Source organism: Neofelis nebulosa, chromosome 17 (genome assembly GCF_028018385.1).
Source record: "Neofelis nebulosa isolate mNeoNeb1 chromosome 17, mNeoNeb1.pri, whole genome shotgun sequence".
NCBI lineage: Eukaryota > Metazoa > Chordata > Mammalia > Carnivora > Felidae > Neofelis > Neofelis nebulosa.
Window position 1 is genome coordinate 6,251,610 of NC_080798.1, and position 20,608 is coordinate 6,272,217.

Genomic DNA, 20,608 nt, shown 5'->3' on the forward strand with positions numbered 1-20,608 from the left:
GGGGTTATCCTACACAGATGACCACAGTATACCTTCACGTGCGTCTATACTTCTTCATACAGAGCATCCGACCTTTCCTTTCCACATGGACTTCCATTTCTCCACTCCTGCCCTGTGCTACCATTAGTATAGGTTTCATTTACACATACCGTACACATTTATACTACACTATTAGTTTCTTAAACAGTCCACTGTATTTTAAAGGGGTTTAAAAATAGGACAGACAGTTTTTACTTACTCATATAGTTACTACTTCTAGTGCTCTTAATTCCTTTGTGTACATCGGGAGTCTGCCACCTACAGAACATGAGCCAAGTACAGCCTACCGTCTGTTTTTACGTGAAGTGTAACTGGAATGCAGCCACACTCATATTTAGGTACTTTTGACCCAATAAGGACATACTGGAAGAGCAGTAACAGAAACAGTATGGCCTACAAAGAATAAAATATTTATATATTTTCCTTACATAAAAGTTTGCCGACCTCACAGAGTCACATTATCATCACACCAGAGTTAGTATAAAATTGGTATATGAAACATACTGAAAAGTCAATATTGTAGTTAAATATTAGGCAATGGTGACAATATTGGTCTCAACTGGAAGACTAGGAATAATTGGGAACTACTAGGTCTTGTACTAATGAGGAAAACATGAAATGTGTGATTTTGTTACAATTCAATTTTCAAGTATCTTATGTTAAAAATTTGATGATACTGACATTGAAGACATAACTGAGGTATAAAAGACCCACCAAATATTACTTGATACAGATTCGTAAATGGAAGAAGCAATACACTCCTGACTGGCTACAGGGGTAGACAACAGGAAAAGTATGTATCTTAATAAGTCCTGGGATCAGCTCCCTAGATAGTTTTAACAAATGATATTTACTATCTTTCCATGAATTCATTAGCACATCCCATTGCTGTGTTCTCTTGGTAGTGGTAAATCTGCCATAAAGAAATAGGTCTGTGCCTTCTCCAAATAGGTCATGGTTTTGGGTCTATTCCATATAATTTTAGCTATTATTAAAATTTGAAAAATGTTCACTACAAGGAGTCCCAAATTTTATTTAGTTAAAATGTTTAACTAAATAAGGCATTTGTTATGTTAAATAGGCGTAAGACTAAAGGGAGACATGTAACAGGGAAGAGGGAGAGAGCAGGAGTAGATGAAATCAGAGATGCAAGGAGGGTTGGGGCCAGCAAACTTTACAGGGCCTGTTGGTCCATGAAGTGACTTTGATTTTCCTTTTGGAAATGAGAAGCCATGAGAGGATTTTGAACAGAAGTCCCCAAGTTTAAACGTCTCCAGTAGAATCTTAATATCACATTTCACCAAGCCACACACCAATTGTGGATATTCTGGATCCACTGTAAAATGTTCCCATTCGGGTAATTTTCTGCTTGTTTCCTCCACCTACTTGTCCGTCCGCATTTGTACTTGCATGATACATTTTCAGTGGTTTCTACTCAAATATTGCCTCATCATGTGGGCATTGCCTGAAAACATTGTTTAAATTAGGAAACCCTGTGGTGTATCATTGTACATGAACATATTTATGGTACTTTTACCACTATTCTTTTTTATCCTCATAGACTTACCTTATAGATATATACTTGAAGGCCAGGAATTTTGTCTCCTGCTAATATCCGTGATTAGAATAGTTGCTGACTGATAGAATGAGTGAATGCATTTTTTTCTGTGCAAGGTAGAAAGCTACTGCAGGGTATAAGCTCAGAGACTAATAGTTCAAATGCTCAAGGAAACATGTAATTCTGTTTGTGACACCAAATTCCTTACTCCTGTAACTTTCTATCCTAACATTCTGAACATCTGCCATAAACTCTCAAGCTGTATTTTGTTCATATTTTGAGTTGTAGGTATGTGCGAAACAGCTCTATCTCATCAGTGAAGGAATGTTTTAGTAAAGCTTTTCTAAGCTACAAAATGTTAAATTCAGGATTCCCTCTCAAATGTTCCACTCTACTCTCAATACAAATATTAATCTTATTGGTTAGGTAGGACAGTTTTATTTGTGAGTGACAGTCCTCCTGGAAATCAGTGGCTGAAACAACTAGGTGGTTTATCATTCTCACATAACAGGAGGCCCAGAGATGCAGGTTGGGATGGGACGGGTCCCCTGGGCAGTCGTCTGCCTGCTCCACCTCCCTTAGCACTCAGCACTCTCTCTCCTTACAGCAGGACGGCCGCTGTAGGACCAAGAAGGATGAATGGGGAGGGGCAAAGGCCTTTTCTTTATTAGGTTTTGTCTAATTTACACAGAAATAATCCCAGGTGGTTTTTCCTAATCAGCTACATATTTTAATAATGCAATTTTTGGGGCGCCTGGGTGGTTCAGTTGGCTAAGCAGCTGACTTTGGCCTGGTCATGATCTCATGGTTCATGGGTTCAAGCCCCGCAGTGGGCTCTGTGTGACAGCTCAGAGCCGGGAGCCTGCTTTGGAGTCTGTGTCTCCGTTTCTGTCTGCCCCTCGCCCACTCCCTCACTCTCTGAAAAATAAACATTAAGAAAATGCTTTAATAATGCAATTTTGATAAAGATATGGGTGGGGGGTTGGGTGGCTCAGTCAGTTAGTTGAGTGTCAAGACTCTTGATTTGGGCCCAGGCCATGATCCCAGGGTAGTGGGATCGAACCCCGTGTCAGCTCTGCACCGAGCGTGGAGCCTGATTCTCTCCCTCTCCCTCTCCCACTGTTCCCTACTTGTGTGCACTCTGTCAAAAATAAATTACTTAATTAAATACAATAAGGATACTGGGGAATTTTCAAATGTCATATTCATGCCTCAACAACAGAAGATAAAAAGATGGTAAAGAAAACATTTTGCAGACCAGGTTTAAATATACCCCTTATTAATATTAAATGACAAGGTAGTCAAGGATAACTGTAGAATGAAACATTTTGTCAGTGGACTTTGTTCTTTATCCAGAGAGTATAATGTTGTGTGCAACCCACCAGCAGTCTGAGAGGTGTTAAAAATGTGTCAAAAATTACTAATCCTTAGGGTCTTCTAACTTACAGAATTCCTTTGAAATTTATTAATTTTATTTACATGAATTTAAAACTAATTTGCCAAGTTTCAATACAGATATTCTAATTCTAGTACCTTTTTGAAAAGTTTTTTAAAGTTTATTTTTCCATGCTCAGTGTGGAGCCCAACCTGAGGCTCAATCCCATGAACCATGAGATCATGACCTGAGACAAAATCAAGAGTTGGATGCATAATTGCCTGAGCCACCCAGGCATTCCCTGATTCTAGTATCTTGGTAGAAAACTGGAAGGACTGATTTTGAGATTCCGTTCATTCCATTCTCCTTTAAAGCGAGAGATCTACAAAAGGCTTATAGTGGGGAGATGTTCTATCACTTCTGAATGTATATTAATATTAGACTATAACTTACTAGAAAAAGAATCATGACGGTCTAAAAATGTCTTTGGTAGTTTAGCTCAACTGTAGTTCACAACCAGTTTCCATAATCATATTGTGTGGTGGGGTCTATGTGTGCATCAGGAAAGAGAAGGCAGTAGTTAGCATGAGGAAGATTGTGATCTTTCCCAACGAAGTCAGTTAGGAGAAACATTCAGTTTTATACTAAAGAGTCTGACTCTACTTTTGATGCCCAACTAATGATACCTGTGAAGCGTCATTACAACCTCTTACTATTCTGCCCATCTGGACAGGAAAAGCTAATAATGACGCCTGAGAGGCCCTTCCCTCGGCCGTAGTTATAAATTCACAGTGTAAATGAGTACCATCACCCCGGCCCCACACAGTATGCATCATAACAAAGTAGCCACCATTCCCTGCTTTCTCTGGCCATTTTCAGAACTTGAGAAGTCTACCCTGCTCTCCCGAGAAAGCATCTTTATGTAATAAATATTCTCTGAACACTTGAGTGAATAGAGTCATCATTCTTGACATCCAAACATCCTGTTCCAGTGGAGTAAGCACAAGTGCAAATGAGCAAAAAATGTTTGAGGGTAAATATGTGAGACTTCTCATTATCAAAAAAGATTCCCATTGTGTGTGTTCATTCTTGAGTAAATTCATGAACGTTTACCTTTTCAAATTATTTCCCTGAGCACACCAGCACAAAATATAGATTGTGTTACCTTTATCCTTACTTCTTACAGTATCTTCTTAACTTCTTCTGTCTTCTTATAGTATCTTTATCCTTACTTCTGAAATTTTCTTTTACTTCCCAATACTTTTCATATGCCTACTTTTTGTTTTCATTTAATGTAACAGTGCAACACACTAGTCTCATTTTAGCATAAAAGGTATGTATAAATAACATCATATGGAGTATATTCATGAATGGGGAGGCAGGTTTTAGAGGGTGAGAGTTTGAAATTGCACCATGGTTATTTTCATTACAGCGACAAAAATAATCTGACATATACTATGAACTTTGAGATATACTGAGATATATTATGAATTTGAACTCTCAAATTCAACTTATGAATATATATTTCCTGAACTGCATATCTGAATCTAACATGGAAAAAAATTATGATATTCAACCTACAGAGCCAAAGGATGTATTATTAGTGTTCATTATGAAATGCCCCAAGGAGGTGGGATGCACGTGGGCTAATAACAGTCACATGATCCATTTAGGGTTACACAAAAGCTTACGTTTTAGTTACTTAGATATGAGAAATAGGATATCCTAAATCAAATAGTATCAAAATGCAATTTCAGTGGTCAAATTTGAATCCTTCACAAGCATACTACTTTTGGGTTTGTTTTTGTTTTGTTTTGTTTTGTTTTTAGAGAGCACAAGTAGGCAAGAGGGGCAAAGAGAGAGAATCCTAAGGCTCCACGCTCAGCAGAGAGCCCAACAGAGAGGTTGATCACATGACCCTGAGCCAAAATCAAGCCAGACACTCAACACACTGAGCCACCCAGTCACCCATACCTTGGTTCTTCTGATTAAAATGTCCTCTGTAACTTTTCAGTTTCCAAAAATAAGAGTAATTTTTATTCATCCATGATATATAACTATTACCTTTCAAAGAGGGAGAGACCATCATTACCCTCCATTTTCTCTACCACGTATATCATCCCCAGTAACCCATCATTCTCACATAAAAATCTCATTCTCTCAATGTAACGACCTACTCTGTTTCATGATCATCTTTCTCATAGAGTATTTGTTTCCTGTATTAACCAACAAAGGCTCTCAATGATACCACCAAATCCAGAGAAGTGCCTATGACCACAGAAAACATGACAATTAGGGTAATAGTTTTAGATCTATTCCCTACCACTCCCCATGCTCTCAGATTTATACTATACTGTATCTTAAAATTAGCATCCTAGTTTTTCCAGGGTATACACATATGACTAAGCCCCACCTAATGAAATAAGTTCCTTTAACCTTACTGATGCTTTCTCTGAAACCACCATGGTTGACAAATGAAATCCATGTAATGAAAGTATAACATCATTGGATTCCAAACTTGAGGTTATAAAGTCACCAATAATAATGAACCCTCAAGAAACCTCAAATAATTTAAAAAAATAAGCTATAGGGGTGTGTTGCTGGCTCAGCTGGAAGAGCATGTGACTCTTGATCTTAGGGTTTTGAGTTTGAGCCCCATGATGAGTGTAGAGAGGAAAATAAAATCTTTAAAAAAAAGATTTAAACAGAAGATGTTCAGGTCTTTCCACAGATACACTTGTTCCATTGACTCACATCATCTCCTGAGTTTAAATTTCTATGGAATTTAACACCTAAGATTGGTTAATCCTCCAAATAGACCTACTTCCCCCTAGTGTGAATTTTCTTATTGTAGTCCACTGGCTAAACAATCACCTTCATTACACATGTAATGTTTCTGTCCAGTATGAATTCTTTGGTGTTTCCTAAGGTAAAGACTTTGACATATTTGTATGGTTTCCATGTTATGTGAATTCTTTCAAGACCACAAACCACAAAGTTGTACATTTTGTTTTTTTTTTAATCACTGGAAGTCTGTACCTCTTAATCCCATCCACCTATTTTACCCCCCTTCCCAATCTGTACATTTTTTATAAACCTGATCATACTCATTACATTTGTAAGGTTTCCCTCTAGTAAAAATTACATTCACAAGATATAATAAGCTTTGGATAAGCCCTGCCATACATTCCATTTGTGTGCTTTCTTTTAGAGATTTATATTCTGTTATCAGGGGAGGTGTGAGCCATGGTTACAAGCTTTGCCACGTCAGTTTCATATGATTCCTCTCCATGATGGAATCTCTGGCGTTAAGTCTTGCTCATTTTATTTGCAAGGTTTCTTTCTCCTATGAGTTCTTTGATGATCCCCAAAGCTTGAGCTTTGAATAAAAGCACTGCCACACATATTAGGTTTATGTGGTTTCTTTTCACTATGTATTTTCTGATGCCTAGTAAGGTTTGCAAATTGGGTAAAAGCTTTGCCACACTCATTACATCTATAAGGTTTCTCTCCAGTATGGATTTTCTTATGCTGAGTAAGATGTGAACGTTCCGTAAAGGCTTTTCCACACTCAGTACATTTGAACGGTTTCTCTCCAGTATGAGTTCTCTCGTGACCCGAAAGATGTGAACGTTTGATAAAAGACTTATCACATTTATTACATTTATAAGGTTTTTCACCTGTATGAATTCTCTGATGGTCAGTAAGGTTTGAACTTTGGATAAAAGCCTTGTCACACACATTACATTTGTATGGTTTCTCTCCAGTGTGTATTTTCTGATGTGTAGTAAGATTTGAAAATTTGGTAAAAGCTTTGCCACATTCATTACATTTGTAAGGTTTCTCTCCAGTATGAGTTCTTTCATGACCCCAGAGGTTTGAACGTCTGCTAAAAGCCTTATGACATTTTCTACATTTATATGGTTTTTCTCCTGTATGGATCCTCTGATGTTCTATAAGGTTATAGCTTTGGATAAAAGCCTTGCCACATACATCACATTTGTATGGTTTCTCTCCAGGATGTGTATCCTGATGTCTAATGAGGTGGGAGCACTGCTTAAAAGTTTTGCCACACTCATTACATTTGTAAGGTTTCTCTCCAGTATGGATTTTCTCATGTTGAGTAAGGCCTGAACGCTCAGCAAAGGCTTTGCTACATTCATTACATTTGTATGGTTTCTCTCCAGTATGGATTTTCTTATGTCGAGTAAGATGTGAGCGCTCCATAAAGGCTTTGCCACAGTCATTACATTTGTAAGGTCTCTGTCCAGAATGAATTCTCTCATGACTCATGAGATTTGAGCTTTTGCTAAAAGCCTTCCCACAGTCATTGCATTTGTAAGATTTTCCTCTAGTGTATGCTCTTCTGTCTTGTGCAGGTAATAAAGGATATTTAAAAATCTTCCTAGATTTATTCCAAATGTTTTTGGTACTGGGAGGAATTCCTTGAAGTGGTGAGACTGAGGAACCATTGCTGACAGACTTCTCAATTGGATTACTACATTCATACATTTTCTCCTCACTGTGAAATCTCTGGAGTTCAGCCAGATGTGCCTGCAAACATAATCCAGTTCTATTTTCCACGCAGTTTATGTACTGGTTTCCAGAACCACTTCTGTTACCTCCCAGTTTTAACAAATTCCTCATAAATGGCTCCTCATGCATGAAATACTGGTATGTATTATTTCTTACAGAAACACTCTGCTTTTCAGGAAAAGTAACTGAGGACTGATTCAGTTGCCGATCTTTTCCACAAGTGAGATTTTTGTCATGGGTCAAAGGCACTTCTTTGTCATTTCTTGCATCATACTCCCACTGAGTCTCTAACTCATGCATATTTTCCCAGACTTCCTTGAGATCAAAATCCTGGATGCCATGACTTTCATTTCTCTCCAGTATTACCAGGTGGCACAATTCTCCTTTATTAATGTCCTCTATTGGTGATAATTCCTTGATTACAAATCCAGCTGAAGGGCTTCCTATCAAATAGAGTTGGAAGATAAATATTTTATACTAAATCGCATAATTACACACCCAAATGATACTTTATAATGAACAAAGGAAGCTTTTCAACCATGGTCTTCAAACACTATTGTTATATACAATGTTTTTAAATTTTGTTTTTATAAATGTGGGGATAATGCTTGTATTTGCACATCTATGGGAATATGATTGTGTTGTAAGTTAAAAGCCTGACCCTAGAGAAAGGAACTGATATAGCAACAGGCATAATATTGACTCATTCTGTAAGAATTTACACTATGGTATGAAGTAACAATGGAAAACATTCAACAGGGAGACAGTATGGTGTTATAGGACAGTATTTCCTCTAAAAATTATCAAACTAAATATCCCATGAATTCCATTTCTAGGTATATACTCAAAAGAATTATGTAACATATACATGTTCCATGAGACATGTACAAGAATGTTTTTTTATTTACTTAAGAGAGTGAGAGGGAGCTTGCAAATGGGGAAGGGGAAGGGAGAAAGAGAGAATCCCAGGCAGTCTTCACACTGTAAGTGCACTGCACAATGCTTGACTTGAACTCACAAACTGTGGGATCATGACTTCAGCGAAAATCCAGAGTCAGACACTTAACCGACTGAGCTACCCAAGCACCCCAAAATAAGGTATCATTATCTAAAAAGCTATGGCAAATCAAATTAATGACATTTGTGACTAAAGCAGTAACTTAAAAAAAAAAAAAAAAGTACGTTCTAAAGATATCACAAATACTCCGTTTAAAGACTGCCATGGGGGGGCGCCTGGGTGGCGCAGTCGGTTAAGCGTCCGACTTCAGCCAGGTCACGATCTCGCGGTCCGTGAGTTCGAGCCCCGCGTCAGGCTCTGGGCTGATGGCTCGGAGCCTGGAGCCTGTTTCCGATTCTGTGTCTCCCTCTCTCTCTGCCCCTCCCCCGTTCATGCTCTGTCTCTCTCTGTCCCAAAAATAAATAAAAAAAAAAAAAAAAAAAAAAAAAAAAAAAACGTTAAAGACTGCCATGGGGCACCTGGGTGGCTCAGTTGGTTGAGTGTCCGACTTTGACTCAGGTCATGACCGCATGATTTAGAAGTTCAAACCCCACTTCGGGTTTTATGCTGACACCTTGGAGCCTGGAATCTGCTTCAGATTCTGACTCTCTCTCTCCCTCCCTCTCTCTCTCTCTCTCTCCCTCCCTCCCTCCTTCCCTCCCTCCCTCCCTCCCTACCCAACTCATGCGCTCTATGTTTCTCCCTCTCTCTCAAAAATAAACTTTTAAAAAAAGACATAAATTTAATTGAGGAAAATATATGTTACAACAATAAAATATCCCTACACATTTATGAAAATGGCCAAAATTTAGAACACTAATACCAAATACTAGTGAGAATGTGGACCAATAAGAACTCTCATTCATTACTGGTGGGAATGTTGTACACCACTTTGGAAGACAAGTTGCACTTTCTTACAAAACTAAACATACTCTTAAATATGATTTAGCAGTCTCATTCATTGGTATTTACACAAATAAGTTGAAAATTTATATCTATACAAAAACCTACACATGAAATAGAGAAATCCTAAAATTTGTATGGAACCACAAATGACCCCAAATGCCCAAAGCATCTTGAGAAAGATGAACAAAGATGGAGGCATCACACTTCCTGATTTCAAACTCCCTGACTACAAATCTGTGGTAATTAAAACAGTATGGTATTAGCATAAATCTAATAGACACACAGATCAACAGAACAGAATAGAGCCCAGAAATAAACCCACACACATGGTCAATTAATTTACAACAAAGGAGACATAACTATACAATGGGGAAAGCACAATGTCTTTAATAGATGGTTTGGGAAAACTGGACTCCAACAGGTCAAAGAATGAAACTGGACCACTGTCTGAAACCATACACAAAAATTAGCACAGAATGGATTACAGACTTAAACCTAAGATGTGAAACCATAACATTCCTATAAGATACGGGGTAATGAGCTCCTTGATTCAGGTCTGGGCAATGATTTTTTTTTTTTTTTTTTTTTTTTTTTTTTTTTTTACTTTGATACCAAAAGAAAAATCAACAAAAGCAAAGGTAAGTGGGACTACATCAAACTAAAAAGTGTCTGCATGGCAAAGGAAACACTTTTTTAACAACATGAAAAGGCATCCTACTGGACAGGAGAAAGTATTAGCAAAATATGTATCTGATAAGGGGCTAAGAATCCAAAACATGGCAAAAAGAAGCTCAAATAATCCAATTTAAGAAATAGGCAGAAGATATGAATAGATATTTTCCAAAGATCTAGAGATGGCAAAAGGACCATAAAAAGATGGCCAACATCATTCATCATCAGGGAAATGCAAATCAAAATCACCATGAGATATCACTTCACACCTATTAGAATGGCAGTTATCAAAGTATGATTTCTCTTATATGTGGAATCTTAAAAAAACAAAATAACCCCTCTTAGATACAGAGAATATATGTGTGGTTGCTAGAGGCAGGTAGTTGAGGGGACGGTGGCAGAAATGGGTGAAGGTAATCAAAATATTAAAAACAACAACAACAACAACAAAAGATGCCTGCCTGGCTCAGTCCACAGAGTATGCAACCCTCGACCTTGGGGTTCTGAGTTCAAGCCCCATGTTAGGTGTAGAGATTACTTAAAAACAAAACAAAAATTGCTGCCACCTCTTGAGTTCTTAAAACCAAAAAATAAAAACAAAACAACCAAAAAAATATCAATATAGTGCTTTCCATATACCAAGAATACAACAAACATCTGTGGAATGATACGTTTTTCCTACAGAAAAGCTAACTAGAGATATCAGTAAGTTGTGCTCTATTTAACCTACATCTAGTTTTGATTTTCACTTTTTAGAATTATCTACTTCATGCCTTCCCCCTAATTACTGCACAAGCGCCCAACCTCAAGAAGCCAGGATAGCCCAGGAAAGAAAGAGGCCTTAGCTCTACTCTAATAGACAGTTATTACCTTTTGTTTGTCTCCTGAAAAGTTCTGTCAAGGATACAAAATGGAAATGGAAAGTGAATAGTTCCGGGGGTTTGTACTACAGAGACCTCAGTTCTGACCTGTATGTTATGAGAACCATGAGAGATGGAGGGAAAGACTCTCTTAGAGACAGCCATCTCAGTCCCTCTCAAATCACAGCACCAGTATGGTCAGAGGGCCCAAATAACAGTGTTGTAGGTCCTAACAGTAGGAGTTTAAACTTGTACGTAATTTGATTTACTCATATGAATAACAGAATGAGAAGTGTGTGTGGGATGGGGGAAGATTTCCTTTGAAAGCTCCTAAGGGGGGCACCTGGGTGGCTCAGTCGGTTAAGCGTCCGACTTCGGCTCAGGTCATGATCTCGCGGTCCGTGAGTTCGAGCCCCGTGTCAGGCTCTGTGCTGACAGCTCAGAGCCTGGAGCCTGTTTCAGATTCTGTGTCTCCCTCTCTCTGACCCTCCCCTGTTCATGCTCTGTCTCTCTCTGTCTCAAAAATATAAATAAACGTTAAAAAAAAAAAATTAAAAAAAAAAAAAAAAGCAAGCTCCTAAGAAATAAACTTTTATTTTCCCACAGATCCTTCCCAAACAATACTTAATGGACCTGCTTACTCTGTGCCCATTTCAGTTTTGACTTATGCTCACATCCCAACACATTCCCACCTGTCTGGATGTTCTCCTATATTCACTTCACTTTCCACAGTCCAGGGATCTTTCCCCTGGAAAGAGATGATAGAGATGATATTCAGTTCAAGAAAAGATTTCTATTTAAGAAGAAAAACAAAACATGTTCTGCTTCTCTTCCAGAACACATTCCCAGCTCATTTTTCAGCAAAGAAGAAAGGACATTCAGTATATGTGGGTGTAGAAACATACTTCAAAAATTAGTCAACTGAGTGCCTGAATGCTTAAGGATTATTTTAGGTATGCAGAGATCTGGTTCTTTCCAAGAAATACTGAACCAAAAGCACAAGGGTAAGAGCACAGAATCAGATATTTTAAAAAATTCATAAGGTTTCCTTTCCCCCCCCAACTTTAAGTAACTTTATTGTCTCTGAGCCTTATCTTTAATGATGTCAGTGAAACTGGACTTTACTAAGACTTTAAGGATTTTTATATCCTATTCCCCAGACTCCCAGATTGTTATTTAAATTCTAGTTAGTTAACATGCAGTGTAGTATGGGTTTCAGTAGAATTTAGGGATTCATCACTTACAAATAACACCCAGTGCTCATCCTCACCAGTCCCCTCCCTTAAGCTTTTCTGACTACTAATGTTCTGCAAGCACCTAAACAAGCAGGAATGCAGAACTTCTGAAGGAAAGGGAAGTTAGAGTCCATTTGCCACATTATGATGCCTTTCCATTCTCAATTAAAACAGCTGCAATCATTCCCTTAGAAACAGGGATTTGAAACTCCTATGATCAAGTCAAAAGAAAATGCAGACATAAAAAGTAATTACCGACTTCGGGAGGGAAGTTATCCTCACCCAGGGAGACCAGGTTCCTGTAGTTCTCCAACATCACGTCCCTGTACAAGGCCCTCTGAGCAGGGTCCAGGCACTCCCACTCCTCCTGAGAGAATTCTATGGCCACATCCCTGAATGTCAACCGCCCCTGAAAGGAAAACACATTTCACCAAGTGGACAGGGAAAGTGTTCTTATTTGACACAAAACAAGAGAAGCACAGATGTGTAAAGACTGACTTGGCTGGAGTGAGTGCTATTTGATCCGTGTAATATAATTTTGAGCAAGTTACACTTAACATAAAAACAAGCCATTTTAAAGTACCGTTTGGGGGCATTTAGTGCACTCACAATATTGCACAAACATCACCTCTGTCTAGATCCAAAACATTTTTATCATCCCCAGAGAAAATACTTATTAAATACTATTAAAGCAGGTGCTTCCTATTCCCCAGTCCCTGGCAACCACTAATGCTTTGTCTCTATGGATTTACCAATTTTGGATCTTTTCATGTAAGAAGGGATCAAAAATGTGACCTTTTGCATCTGCCTTCTTTCATGTAGAATAATGTTTGGGGTTCATCCATGATACAGTATGTATCAGTGGTGCATTTCCTTTCTTCTGGAAAGGACTAGACTATAGACTAGTCATTGCAGGACTAGTCTATTGCAGACTATAGGACTAGACATTGCAGGACTAGACTATATTCATTCAACTACTGATGGGCATTTGGTTGTTATCAACTTTGGTTAATATTAGTAATTTGCTATGAACTTTTAAGTACAAGTGTTTGGATATCTGTTTTCAATTCTTTTGTTATATACCTAGGAGTGGAATTACTGGGGCACATGGTTTAATTTTTTTAAGAATCTGCCATGTGCTTTTGCACAGCAGCTACACTTTAACAGCAATGTGTCATGATTCTAATTTCTTCACCTCTTTACCAACACTTTTTTTGCTGTTGTTCTTTTACAGTAGTCATCCTAGTGGGTGTGAAATGATCACTTGTGGTTTTGAGTTTGCAATTTACTAATGACTACTGTCGCTGAATATCCCTTCATGTGCTTGTTTCATTTGTGTATCTTCTATGGAGAAATGTCTATTAAAATCCTTTGACCATTTTTTAAGTTGGGTTCTGTGTATTTTGGTTGTTGAGTTGTAGAAGTTCTTCATATATTCTAGGTTCTAGACCCTTTGTAGATATGGACTGGCAAATTATTTCCTCCCATTTATTAGATTGTTTCACTTGTGTGAGAATGTCCTTCATTGCACAGACATGATTAATTCTGATGATGACCAATTTATCTACTTTGTCTTTTTCTCTTTCGATTTGGGATCATGTATAAAAATCCACTGCCAACCCTCAGGTCATGAAGATTTACCCCTAAGTTACCCCCTATGTTTTCACCTAAGAGTTTTATAGTTTTAGCTCTAACATTCAGTCTTTGATTAATTCTGAATTGATTACCTTATAGGGTACAAGGTAGTTTCAATTTCATTCTCCCATAGACTCTAGTTTTGCCAGTACCATTTAAGAGAGTATTGTTTTTCCGCTGTTTTTGGCACACTTGTAAAAAAGGAATGGATTATACATGCGTGGTTTTATATGTGGAGGCTCAGTTCTATTACTTTGTTCTATATATCTAGTCCCTGCTGGAATTGTAGTTTTGATTACTCAAAATTTGTAGTAAGGTTTTATGTCAGGAATTCTAGGTCCTCCAATTTTGTTCTTTCTCACATTTATTTTGGTTATCTGGCGTCCTTACCAATTCAATATGAGTTTTAGAATCAGGATTCCCATTTGGGCAAAGATATTGGGATTTTGCTGAGGACTGCATTACTCTTTATATCGCTCTGGAAAGGATTCCCATTTTACAGTCTTGCAATCCACAAACACAGGACATTTTCACATTTATTTAGGTTTTCTTTAATTTTCCTCAGCAGCTTTCTGGTTTTCACTGTGTATAAATCTTCCATTTCCTTCGTTAAATTTATTCCCATTTGTTTTCTTGCTCTTATAAATTGTTTACTTACTTTCCATTTGTTGACTGCTACTGTACAGAAATGTAACGTGAATTTTGAGTGTTAATATTGTATGCTGTAACTTCGATGAATTCATTCTAAGTCTGAGCTTTATTTCTAAATAGGAGATCATGTATACTATGAATAGAGAGATAGTTTGATTTCTTTTCCCATTTTGACACATTTTATTTTTCCTGCGTTTTCTCTGTCTAGAACTTCCAGTACAGTGTTGATATGTGGTGTCAAAATGGGCCACACTTGTTTTGTTCTTGGTATTAGGAGGACGTTTTCAGTTGTTTACCATTGATGTTAACCATGGAATTTTAATAATACCCTTTTTCAAACAGCAAGTCTACTCCTAATTTTTGAGTGTTTGTTGGATAAAGTGTCCTGTATATGTCTGCTGAATCTAGCTGGTTTACAGTGTTGCTCACTCCTTTATTATTGATATCTGGTTGTTCTACCCATTATTAAAAAGGGAGTATGAGGTCTCCAACTAGTAGAGAACTGTCTCCTCAATTTTTGCTTCAAAAAATTGGGGGCTTTGTTGTTATGTATTTATTATTTATACTCGGTTTATCTTCCTGATGAATTGGCCCTTTTTTCAATATATAATGTCATTCAACATCTTTGATAATAATTTTACTTAAAGTCTATTTTGTCTGATATTTGTATACCTATCCAGATAAGTTTCATTATTATCTGCGTGGAATATCTTTTTCCATCCTTCCACTTTCAACATATTTGTGTATCTAAGGTGAGCCTTGGGGCACCTGGGTAGGTCAGTCAGTTAAGCGCCTGACTGGATTTCAGCTCAAGTCATGATTTCACATTTCGTATGTTCGAGCCCCGCACGGGCTCCGTACTATCAGTGTGAAGCCTGCTTGAGACTCTCTCCCTCTCCCTCTCTCTTTCTGCCCCTCCCCCATGCACACTCTCTCAAAATAAATAAATAAAAACTTAAAAAAATAAAGTGAGCCTTTTGTAGACAGAGAGTGGAATCATTTTTAAACATTAATTCCTTTGTCTTTTATTAGAGAATTTAATTTATGTACATTTCAAGTTACTACTGGTAAGAATTACTTTTGACATCTGCTGTATGTCTGATATTTTGTTTCATAATTCCTCCCTTCTTTGGGTGTCTGTGCCTCTGTGTACATGCCATTTTGACTGCCTCTGTATTTATTTTTCCATTTTCAAGTTATTTTCTGAGTGGTTATCCTGGGGATTGCAGTTTACACATTAATAATATTTGAATTTCAGTTGATACTAACTTAGCTTTAATAGCATACAAACAACTGTTGTTATACAGTCACCCTTTATGTTCTTATTGCCAAAAGTTATTCCTTTGTAAAAGATATGAACAGATGTTTTATACACTCAAGAACAGATTTTTATTATTGTTTTACACATTTGTCTTTTAAGACACATAGGAAAAACTGAGTTAGAAAACAAAAATATAATAATACTGGCTTTTATATTCACTTACGTAGTTTTACTAGTGTTCTTTATTTGTTTCTATGGCTTTGATGTACCGCTAGTTTCCATCCTTTTCAGCCTGAAGAACTCCATTTGGTATTTCATGTAAGCTAAGCCTGTAAGTGTGAACTCCCTCAGCTTTTGTTCATCTAGGAGTCTCTTAATTTTACTATCAATTTTGAAGTATAGTTGCCTCATAAGGAATTCCTGACAGGTTTTTATTTTTGTTTTTTAATACTTCAAGCTTTTAATACCACAGGAGACTGCTTCCTGGCCTCCACAGTTTCTGAGGAGAAATAGGCTGTTAAACTTATTGAGAAGCCCTGTACATGAGAAGTTGTTTCTGTCTTGCTACGTTCCGCATTCACTCCTTTGTCTTATAAAAGTTGACTGATTATGTGCTTGCCAGGGATCTCCATGCATCTGTCATAGCTGAAGTTCATTGAGTTTTTGGATGTGTAGGTTGTTTTTGATAAATTTGACAAGTTTTTAGCTCTTATTTCTTCAAATATTCTTTCTCCCCTTTCTTCTTTATCCTTTCCTTCTGGGACTCCTATTATGTGTCTATCAGTATTCTTCATAGTGTCCCAGAGGTTTCTTTGTCTCTGTTCATTTTTCTTTTTTTCCCTTTTCTGCTTTTGTCCCCTTTCTTCTGCTCACACTTGATAATTTCAGTTAACCGATGTTTACGTTCACTGATTCTTTCTTATTGCCCACCTGCTGATGAACTCTCTAGTGAATTTTGAGTTTTGGTGTCTATACTTGCCTAACTCCAGAATTTCTATTCCATCCCTTTACTATAATTTCTATCTCCTTAGTGACATTTTTTATGTGTTGAAACACTGTTCTACTTCTTAGTTCTCTTCCATGTTTTCCTTTAGCTGAAGATTTTCAAGACAGTTGATTTAAAATCTTTATTTAGTGAGTGCCTGGGTGGCTCGGTCGGTTAAGCGTCCCACTTCGGGTTGGGTCATGATCTTGCAGTTCGTGGGTTTGAGCCCAGGTCGAGCTCTGTGCTGATGGCTCAGAGCCTGGAGCCTGCTTCGGATTCTGTGTCCCTCTCTCACTCTGCCCCTCCCCTCTCATGCTCTGTCCCTCTCTCAGAAATAAATATTAAAAAAAAAAAAAAATTTAAATCTTTATTAAGTGGAATGTCTCTGCCTCCTCAGAAAGACCATCATTAACGTGCTTAAGATGTACAATCATAAGATATCCTTAGATATCTGTAGTGAAGTCAGTCTTCTTAGAAGCAGCCACATTGACATTCTTTGTAACAGTAAGAAATTGTAAAAGACCCATGTTTCTTCATTTAGAGAATGTTCCAATGAGGATCTAAAAAAGCAGTATCTCTACGTTTACTAACATGAGAACAACTTCAAGACATATGGTATGTAAATATTTCAATCTGCAGAGTAAAATATGATGAGAAAACATTTACTGAAGAATATATTCTAAAATCACATCACAATATGTAAATGCATATTTAGAAGATTTGCAGTAAAGAGAACATAGCTTCTGGGTGAAGACAATCTGTGATGGTGGGAGATGTGACAGGGAAGGGGATATTTTACTTCTTAGTTTCTAAAATGCATCCCTGTGTGAATCTGAACCACAAAAATATACACTAGGGGGGTTTAATACAAAAGAAAAATAATAACATTTAAGAATAATTCGTAAAATGAAAATTGAGCACCAGCCTTTCTGATGACAGAAAGTTCTGCTCCTATGTCTGGTTAAACTAGAAACATTTTTATCTAAAAGATGCACAGTGTAAGAGTTCCTAAAAGAACACCATGGTCTTTATGAGATGAATGCACTATAAATAATTCAAGAACATGTAGTGTTAGAGAAGTAGGTTGATTCTATACTTTAACACCAATGTTAATAAAACAAAACACTCACTCTATTCTTTATTCCTACTTTGAACTTCCCATTCTATTCCAAAGTATTAATATTGTGGAGTCAGAAGCACAAGGACTCCCTCATTTAACATCAAAAGGCATTTGTAAAATCAGACAAAGCAAATTTCCTCCATCAGTCTTATTTTCCAGGGTTCCTCAGGTACTTGTGCACATTAATATGTTACTTACATATGTAATCTCTTTAATCCTCATTTATTTATATGAGCTGAAAGGGCATCCAGAAGGGGTCTCTGAAGAATCCTTACTGCCTAACCTCAGGGACACCACAATGCCTACTCCCCATCTCCAGTCCTTGCCTACATAGAAAATCCTTCACAGGATGACTATCGAAAAGGAGCCTCTTCCCAAGTTCCATGTCACTGGGTCAGAGTGAGTTGGACTCTGTATGGAGATGAGAGGAGACCGGGAGAAGGCCCTGGGTGTGAGTAAACAATTTAGGCAGGACATCTCGGAGACAGAGAAGATTAACAAGTCCAAAATATGACATTTTAAGAAGAAGAACAATTAATGAAAAATATGACTTTTACCTGGAGAAGAGCCATTCCTCCTTTTTCTCTCTCTTCTTCTAGCCTTCCTTCTTAGGTAAGGTTATACTGTGTGACAAAAGGAATGTTGTTTAATGTTTAGACTCAACATAACCCCTTCCTCTGCCACAATATACATACGGGGAGAAACTTACTATGGGAAAAAGTCCTTTGCTGCCCACTGCAACAGGAGGGATGCAGGGACGATAAAATCTAAAAGGGAGCCAACAAGTGCATTTTTCACCCACTTTTCCAGAAAGCCCTCCACTCCTGCTGAAACATACACACTCTATGCAACTGCATTGTCCGCTGTCTCCTTGAACTCAGCAAAAGGGAACTGGCTCTTTCAAGTCCTTGGCTCCTCCCTAGGCAGCCAGCATGCAATGAATGGTTGATGCAGGCCACAGAAGCCCGTCCATGCCATCAATTTGGAACAACTCTTAAGGGGCACCCGAGCTCCCGAACTCCCTGGTAACTATACTGAGAGTTTACATCTTTGTCCTGATAGTGATGGGAAGCCGTAAGTGGGTTTAACGTCAAAAGATGACACAATCAAGTTTTGAAAATTTAGTTATGATACAGAGAGGATGGAGCCGACAGAGGCATATCCCTGTCTCTAAGACTATACAGCTGCCTCTTTCTTACTGGTTTTCATTGTTTTTGGAACTGGGTCACATTTTAAACTCCAACCACACACCCTCTCCCAGAAAACTGCCAAAGACACACACCCAACTTTGAAAATCCTTTCAGGGATCTTATTACCTCAGGTTCAGAATTCTTGGTCTATCGACTCATGTTACAGGTGAGTGCACTGGGGCTCAGAGGGGGAGTTACTTTACCAAGTTACCCTGAAGAAGTCTGAGTAGAATGAACAGAACTGGGTGGAAGTAAATTCTGAAATGGTGGCCTGGACAGGTTTAATGAGAAAGGGTTTTCCAGATTACCTTTCATATTCCTGAACAAGAGAAGCTTCTCTTTCATGGGTTTAATCAAACCCATTTTATTCCTCTTTTCCAGAAAAACTATATGAAATTACAAATAGTTACAGACAGTGGAAAACACAAACAAGGGTCACCTGGGGAGATGAGCTCTGGGCAATCTCTGCACCATAAACGGATGGGCTCTGCTGGAACAAAGTTCCACATCAATCCAGACCATTCTTCAACATCTGTACAGAAAAGACAAAGGGAACTTGAGGGGAACATGTACTTAGTTGCAGACTTCAGCTCAGAACTCAGTAATGTAAAAGATCACTTAAGGGAAGAAGAGAACTGTTGAATATTAAATTAACTGCCTAAACTAGGTTTTGAGTGTTAAAAGATTACCGACATCCTTTATGGATATGTAACGAAATACCATGAAGTTATTTACCAGACATTAAAGAACAATTCCAACTTGTGAAAGAGCAGACAGCATGTAAAACTCATAATCTGAACAATAAAAATTAAGAGGGAAAATAACTTGGAAATTAAAAAGATATCCATCCAATGGATTATGATATTAAAGATAAAGAGGATACATCAAATTTAGAAAAGAATGCGACAAGCCATAAAAAAAGGAGAGAGAAATAGTACTGTTAATAATGGCCATTGTAAAAAGCACCATGTGGTTACAGAAAGTCTTCCCCCATTAAGTGCCTGAGCTAAGCCTCTGCCCTCTAGATGAGTAAGGGTTCCAAATGAAATTATCTTCTGATGCAATACTTAGAAAGTGCAGATGCCTCCAACACCTGGTTTCACCCCTCTCGTTCTCTTCTGCATAACTGAAACAATTCCCAAGTTTTAATTAACGAGGTCACAGGGCCAGAAATCAGCACTTCACAACTTAATATCCCATACCCAATCAATTCAGTACTCACCAGGGTTTGGGTCCTGTGCTTTGTCCCAGACCACTCACTACGTGTTTTGTTCTCTGTATAAGTCTCTCTGTGTCCTTCTCTTAAGTTCTTTTGTCCATTTCTGTTTCCCTCCCTCGCTATGACTCCTCCAACAGTCTGACACCACTCTATTAACGGCCTCTGTTTCAATCCCCGCCGTTCTTTCTCCCCACACTTTCCGATGACCCTCTAACTCCGCAGATTTCTGCGTCTTTCCCCGCCGTCTCTGTCCCCACTCTGCCCTCCCTGCGGCGGGGCGAAGGGCCTGCATCCACCTCCCTAGTGACGACTGTGCTCGACGCGGTTGGGGGTGGGGGGTGGCGACCGGGGGGAGACTCGGGAGTCAGA

General features: G+C 38.1%; 1 protein-coding gene across 1 annotated transcript in view; it reads right to left on the bottom strand.

Moving 5' to 3' along the window:
- Nucleotides 1-5,977: 5,977 nt before the first annotated feature.
- LOC131500139 (uncharacterized) overlaps nt 5,978-20,608 on the bottom strand; it is a 53,082-nt gene continuing 38,451 nt past the window's right edge. The window contains 4 exon segments of the mRNA XM_058708914.1: nt 5,978-7,951; nt 12,434-12,587; nt 18,388-18,434; nt 18,540-18,565. Of these exon segments, the coding sequence (XP_058564897.1) occupies nt 6,297-7,951; nt 12,434-12,587; nt 18,388-18,434; nt 18,540-18,565 (1,882 nt within the window). The 3' untranslated portion in view covers nt 5,978-6,296.